Source organism: Caloenas nicobarica, chromosome 3 (genome assembly GCF_036013445.1).
Source record: "Caloenas nicobarica isolate bCalNic1 chromosome 3, bCalNic1.hap1, whole genome shotgun sequence".
NCBI classification, from domain to species: Eukaryota; Metazoa; Chordata; class Aves; order Columbiformes; family Columbidae; genus Caloenas; species Caloenas nicobarica.
In genome coordinates this window covers 98670964-98678463 of record NC_088247.1, presented here as the reverse complement: position 1 = coordinate 98678463, position 7500 = coordinate 98670964, and the positions used below count along the sequence as shown (strand labels likewise).

General features: G+C 41.8%; 1 protein-coding gene across 5 annotated transcripts in view; it reads right to left on the bottom strand.

Annotated features, from left to right (window-relative positions):
* Positions 1–7500, bottom strand: part of PROX1 (prospero homeobox 1) — a 49540-nt gene that overhangs the window by 31613 nt on the left and 10427 nt on the right. For all 5 annotated transcript variants that reach the window (XM_065631802.1, XM_065631806.1, XM_065631803.1 and 2 more), the window contains one exon: positions 1776–1883. In XM_065631802.1, coding sequence (XP_065487874.1) covers positions 1776–1883 — 108 coding nt within the window. The remainder of the gene's footprint in view (positions 1–1775; positions 1884–7500) is intronic.

Genomic DNA, 7500 nt, shown 5'->3' with positions numbered 1-7500 from the left:
AGAAATGGCAAACAAATGCTGAACACTTTGAAGCGTTTAGAGGTATGGAAAAGCCCAAGAAAAGATGGATGTATCTAATATTTACGCCACCGGTTCTGTGGTGCTGCTGACCCTGCGTGGCTGCCACATGTCCCCAGGGAGACGGCTTCATTCGCTTTTGGGCAAATGACCCCATCCCATACCGATGAATTGTACAGCACTCTTGGGTTTCTCCTGGTGCCATACAAATGGAAGTTGGCACAAAAGCAAATTTCTGCATATTACACAACTTTGTCAGAAGACAAAGTCACCGTGTGCGTGCAAACATGCAAGTGCAAACATGCAAGTACACATCTTCTAAAAAAAGAGGCAAAAAAGCAGCGATGCCAGGGAGAAAACCCATCCCTACCACGCTGTACCTGTCTGTGTGCAGGGCAGCAGCAGGGCAAGAGCCTCCCGAGCGGCGCTGCCAGGGCTACATCTGGCTGCAGCGGCTCCTCGGAGCCACGTCGCCTGAAATGCTCCCTCTGGTTTTTCCATCCCAGGTGGATCCACTCTGAGAGCAAACCCTCCACTTGGCCCGCTGTGCCATTCACGGCTTTTTTTTGTGTGTTTAATGATTCCTGACCAGCCATTTAGCCTGGGAAGCGCCTGTATTGCTTCCCCTCCTCCTTTTTATAAATGTTGTCGCCATCCGCTCCGCGCGCGGCATTGAATAAGAGGAACCTCCAAGGGCACGGCTGTTGAGGGGCAGGAGCGTATTGAGATGTGCAAGTGCATGCAACGTTCAATGAAAAAAAAAATAAATGGAAGAACTGCCAAGAAACTTGACCAAAGAGAACTGATCAGCAGAAATTGGGCCAAGTTCACGAACCTGTGGAATAACCTTCCACTAAGAACAAAAAAACCCCCATAACCCAAAAATGATTAAAAGAAGGATTTCTGTAATTTGTTCGGGAGAGGGGAATGTAACAAACTAATTTAAGCTAATGTAATGTTTATAAAGTTACTTAGATAATGACACCATGTATGCCATTATAATCATTAAAACCCAATCTATTTTTTTTTTTTAAAAACTTAGATGATTAACACAAAATCAAGTTGATGTGAAGGAACAATTACTTTTAGAAAAAAAATCAGGAGGTCCTAATATTCTGTAGAATGAGGGAGGATGCAGCTGTATGTCGACAGCTTTCATATCCTCATTTGAATAATGTGGCCTGAATCTGTCACTTTATTCATCCTCCTTATGCTCAGTGTACTCTGCATCAACAACAAATTAAGTTGTAAATAAGAGACAATCATCACTTTTGTTTTTAAGCAGCTTCTGCATGGAGAATTTCAATGTACTGTTTCTTTTTGACAGAAAGAAAGGGATTCTACACTCTGCTTATGTAAGCACAAATATGAGGAAACCAACCGAAATGAAACAATAAGGGAGCACTTGAGAACTGCTCCAAAATGTTCTTGGAAGTACATTTCTACCACCACAGAAATCTCATTTTTAATAGGATATGTATAATGAAAACTGTTTAATTTACTGTAATAATTATTCTTACTTTGCTCTGACAATTCAGTGATTTTTTTATTTTTAATTTAAAATCCTTCAACCTCCCCTTTCCTTATCTAGGCACAAGCAGGGAACACATCAACAGGAAGAACAAGTGAATAAAGTCAGCTGTAACCTTTGTGTACCCAGAAATATTATTAATCTCTAATACGATAACATAATACCTCTTAATGAGCAAATATAGCATGCAGTAAGGAGGGGTGGGGTGGAAAAGAAATTTTCTTACCTTTACATCTGAGAAGTAGGTTTTCAGCATATTGGAACTTGGGTACCGGGTGTAAAAGAACATGAGCTTGGCCTTTTTCAAGTGATTCGGTGACAAGCCTTCCTGCATGTAGGATTGAATTAGTAAAGGAAAATGCTGTTCTTGAGAACACTGTTTCTGAACATACAGAGCTAGCAAAGTTCCCCCTTAAATACTCTACAGTCCCCCAGACTACAGGAGAAAATATTAACACCTAAATTGTTGCACTGTAGTTTTCTGTAAGATAGCTAAACGAGAGGCATGAGGCCACGTAAGTTAAACCTTGTATTTCCTACCAGTTTTGGTGCTGGGTCTTGGGAATCTTGCAAGTTTACAGCTTGTGTACCATATGTATGTTCACTTGTTGCTAGGGAAACAAATGCATGAAGCATGTGCCGCAGAAAAGTTATCGGAAGGAAGCTTTTTCTCCCTCTCCTTTGCAATTCCAGCTAAAGTTTCCTTTTCTCTCAGTGTTGTACCACTTGCACAAAATAAAGCTAATGCATGCGAGACAATCAGAGGCGCTTCATCATTTTGAGTGATGTTTTATACAGGCAGCACGTTTCACCTGTTTCATTCGTCTCGATAAATTTTAACGTCTTGAGTAACTCTCTCTACTCCGGCGGTTGCTTTGCTCCAGTGGCTGCCTTGCAAAGCAAAGCGAAATTCGTATCAGGCAGAGCCCCTCTGCCACTCAATCCCCCCGCCACAAACTTGTCGCCTCCTGATTTACACAGTTAACTCCTCGGAGAACGAAGCTGTATTTGGGGCTAACCAATCAATAAATGTGGGCTAGAAGATCAATAAATGGCCACTTACCCTATAAGGCAGCCTATTTATCCTGGAAACATCATTACCTTTTAGATCTGTAAACAGAAGCAACGAAAAGAGTTCCCAAGGGAATGTGAAGCTAACCATAACAATCTCGGCTTGCTGATTTTTCTCCCAGCTTCTTGGCTCTCTTTTGTGTGCTGCGTGCTAGGACGGCTCTGGTCACATCTGTGCCGCAGGCTGGCCCTGCCATTTCCTCAGCAAATTAATGGCTTTATAATTTATCAGAAATGAAGATGCACGTGGAGAAAATCAATGTGGCCCCCACAAGGTCAATTAAGGGTTCTTCCCAGAAGCTTCTCTAAGGACTGTTTCTCCTAAACACAATTGTTGAAAATTTCACTCGGTTCACACCTTACAGTGGGGGGGAAGGTCAACCAAGTCGGCAGATGCGCTGCAGCCAAGGTGCCTCTTCCACCTTACGGCTGGGCGAACGTCAGCACAGAACATCTCATTCCAGGCCTCGAGACGGGAAACCCAGACTGATTTTTATCAGCAGGCTACTGATGATTAGCTAGGCTTTTTCAGCAGAATCCTTTTCCTCTAATTTGTGAAATCTACTGAAACCCTCTCCCTTTATTTCAGTTACAAGGTTCATTTTCAGATTGGAGAAATGTAGCATGGAAAAAAAAAAAAAAAGTCCTTGACAATATTAGTTTAAAAACCTCTTATTATCTGGAAGTACATGGAAAATGGCTCAGCTGAACTTGCATTTTGTTTTAGATGCTTAATGATTACAAAGAAGATAATTTATGACTGACATACTTCTTGTGCCAAGAGAAGAGTTGAAAGAACCTCCAGTTACCTCCATTAGACTGATAGAGAAGTCTAAAAGAGCATTACACTCTGCAGTGCCATCTGTCAAAATACGTAAGTGAAATAATAGTAGCAAGCTGTCACCTATTGCTTAGTGATAAGAGTTTTAGACAAATCAAAACTTCTATGCCAGAAATCCATTTTGTTATGCGATCCTTTCAGGAAAGTGGGGGTCTGGAGGAGAGCTCCAATAAGTAACAGACAATAAAAAAAAAAAAAAGAATCCTAAGTCTCTTTAATTTCGGATTCCTCTGATGCTGACAACATGTAAATATTGGGTTTGGTGTATATTCTCTTTCAATGTAAGGTCAAAGATGGACTTAAACTTTCAAAAAAAGCTCTCATATTTGCTGGATTTAAGCATATTAGACAGTTGTCTAAGCATTTGGATTCCTTCTGCATTTAGGATTTTTAAATATTTTCTGCTCTAATGCCAGAGGACATTGATATTGAATGAAACATGTATTAAAGAGATGTTCTGAGACTCAAATTCCCAGAAATCCATTTTTTATTAAAATTACACTTGTTCTTAAGAACTTGGCAGCCTTAAAGCGATATCAAATATTCAACAAATCTGTATATCTTGATCCTAAGGTTAACACTTTACTGCGATAAAAGATATGATCTGTAATAATCTAGCAAAAAATAGTTAATGACAGACTTAAGAGCAAAGAATTAGATAACCCATTGCTATTTCAGAAAAAAACTGAACTGACCAATTGCTTAATTTCCTTTTTAAGTGCTTGGGCTGAAAAGCAACTGTTCTTCCAAGAAAGCACTAGCTGTTTCCAGGATACTTACACACGCACAATGACTCATGATGAAATAGATTCAGTAAACATACAGCTGTACCGAACACGAGCTAAGCCCCATTCAAGGCCAGGAAAGAAAACGAGCACAAATAAATATTAAGGAGGTAAAGGGAGGAGGGGTGCCGAATGGAACGCAAACAAGCTCTGTCCCAGCAGCTCGTGTGGCTCGCCTCAATTCTCTTAGCTATAGCTTTGTGAAGACAGATGACATTCAATTCTATGGGTAATGCAAAACAATAACTGCTGAAACTTGAGCCAGCTGCCAGGTGTAAAAAAAAAAAAAATAGGAAAGGAAAAAAAAAGGGAGAGAAAGAAAAGATGATAAATCCATAAATTAATGAAAGACATCTGCTGGGGAACATAAAAGATCAGAGGAACAGTGTACTGCAGCTGAACCTAAAGCGGTGTTCAAACAACCTGAGAGTCCTAGCGTTGTGCGTTTACACAGCACAACGTCGCTTCACCTAACGCGGCAGCAAAAAGGCAAAACGCTAAGAAACAGGAACGGAAGGACTGGGAATGAAACATTTACACACTCTTGTGTGTTTTAACCAGAGACGCACAGGGGTGGCATCACGCAGCATTTCACTCATTTGCACTTCAATCCTCCCAGCTAACACTCCTCTTTTGCAAAAAATATTTTTCAGCAATGATCTTTCACTCCTGTTCCTCTTGGCCTGAGCTCCCACAAATGCTCTCACCAGCTTTTGTAGCCCACACGTGTATTGAGCTGAAGGAAAAGAGGTAAGAATAGGCTGCATCAGGTAAAAAATCAGCACCAGCAAAGCCAAGCTGCTCCTTAGGTTACATACACCTCAGGTGCTTTTAATCAGCAAACCTCCAAACAGCTGTATCTCAGAGCATCTTCAAGACCCTACAAAGAACAGGTTGGCTGCAAAATATTCATTTATCGCCCAGGTTTTATCAACAGCATGGAGTTATCCAGCTTGCTGTACACTCATATATTTTTTTTAAGTTTAATTAGTTTAATTCTAGGCAGATGTAATAACTCCTCATTTGAAAATGTTGTAATTCACTAATTATAGCTTTCACATATTGGGACTGTGAAACTCATTCCAGTTGGAATGGAATTCTGTTTAAAAATAAGTAAAATTGTAGAAAGTTTCACTAATGTTTTAAAGCCCTCCTGCCAGGGAGAGCACGCTAAACTTTTTCACCTTTACAGTGGTTTTAACAGCACACAAACTACTGTTGTGCTTCAATTTTGATCTATGCAAATGTTTTGGGACTGAACAAGGCTATTTTTCTTGAGATGCAAAGAGGATGCACGACAAAGGAAGACCATGCAGAAAAACGATTTGCTGTCTGTTTCTTTTGGAATTTGAATAAAACTTAATATTTGATTAAACAGATTAGTTTGCAAAGATACAGACTGCATTCATGACCAAGATGGGAATTCATGCTGCAGGTGCATCTTATCTTGTTTAGCCACATACACAAACATTAACCATTTCCTTCTGCAATTCAGCAAAGAACCATCGGATATATTCTATGGGTCTTGGTTAAAAAAAAAAAAAAAAAAAAAAAAAAAGGAGAAAAAACCCCAGGCTAGTTCAGTGTTTTAGCTTACTACTAAAACCTGAACTTGGCTGTATCTGCTAGTCTTATGTTCTCATCCTGGCTGTATTGTCCAGGAAAACAGATGTTGCTTTCTGCAGGGAAGAAAGATTTGCTTCTCTCAAGAAGTATATTCCCTATATGTGCACATTGAACCATGTAAAATAAAAGCACCACAACACAATCGGCCACAAACCAACCAAGTTTCATACTCCGCCTTTCCCTGGGAACTGTAAGCTACCTGGACAAACAAGCTGCTGCTAGAAAAAAACACCCATTCCCTCAGCAAAGCCGTATATCAGGGTACACGTTGTGTAGAAGTGCTATTTAATGAACCTGTTTGTCCCAACAGGTCTGTATCGAAACCCAGATCAGGCTGCAGCCTGCAATAGCACCTGGGTGGGAAAGCCAGAGCGCTTTCTCAATGGCAGGGGAAGAAGCGAGGCGAGGAAGGAGGAAGGGAATCGCTCTCGCACTCGGCATTTCCCCTGGCAAAGCCTCGGAGTGGCAGGGGCCTCTTGCACCCCTGTTTTGGCAGAAGCAACAAGCTCCATTAGCGACGGCCACTGAGGAGGAGAAAGGGGGAGACAGGGCAGGGGCGAGGGAGAAGATGCTCCATAGGTGGAGAGGATCACGTGCAGCCCTAGAACTACTCCTAGTTCACACACTTGGCATTTGTCACCTCTGCTCACTCCTCACTCAGGATAGGAGAACTACTTTTATACAAAAACAATTAGTATGCTACTGTGCTGTTTGGTAGAAATTACTTAATTGCTCTGGCGTGAGTCTTGCCCTCAGTTGCTGCTCCTGTTAACCTCAGGACTGCTTTCCAAGCATCACAGCTTGCATTTCAATATGCAAGAAAGATTTTTGGTTTGGATCTCCAAAAGTAACTGGCAGTAACTGCGAGCGATGCTGGCGTTTGACTGACTCCTCCATTTTGCCATACAACATACATGGCGAGGTGAAGACTTCCCTGGTACCGACGCAGCGACAGATCCTGTTTTGGCAAAGAGGTCCCTCAAATGTCACGTTTGCTACCAGCTGGCTCTTGAAAGCACCAAGAGAAGGCGCTTTCCAACCGGGAACCCTTCGCCCTATAGAAATGGGACTATTCATTACAGGTTAGAGAGCAGCAATTCTTGACTCAGGCTTGCCCTAAGTTAGATCAAAGACTGGTGGTAATGGGCTCTGGACCTGCGCCACCTGCCTTCATCCCAGTGGTGCCCACTGTCATGGGAGAGGTGGGAAGTCCAGGGGCCTGACAGGTCTCGAGCCCCGCCAGCACCATCCTGAGGACTTAACACATCTTCATAAAACATAGTTAAATTCATCTGAAACCACAACGGTTATTAACCGCCTAGAAAACACCCAGTGATGGGGCACAGATTCATGCATCCACACTCTCGTGATATCCCTGGAAAGGGGACAAGTTCCTCAACATCAACACCAATACTCAGGGAGGAGCAGAGTTATTCAGTCGCAATTACTTTCATCAGCTGGGGAATGAAATTAGCTGCATCTAAGGCTCTGTGCTTGTGCTGTTGCCTTCTGCTAGGGTCTTAGAGCTGGGATAAAATGTCAATCTACTCTTCATTCAAAATCCTCAATTTTAGCATCGGGCAGGCATGGTATGTTATTCACTTTTAATACAACTCTATTTGGAAAAA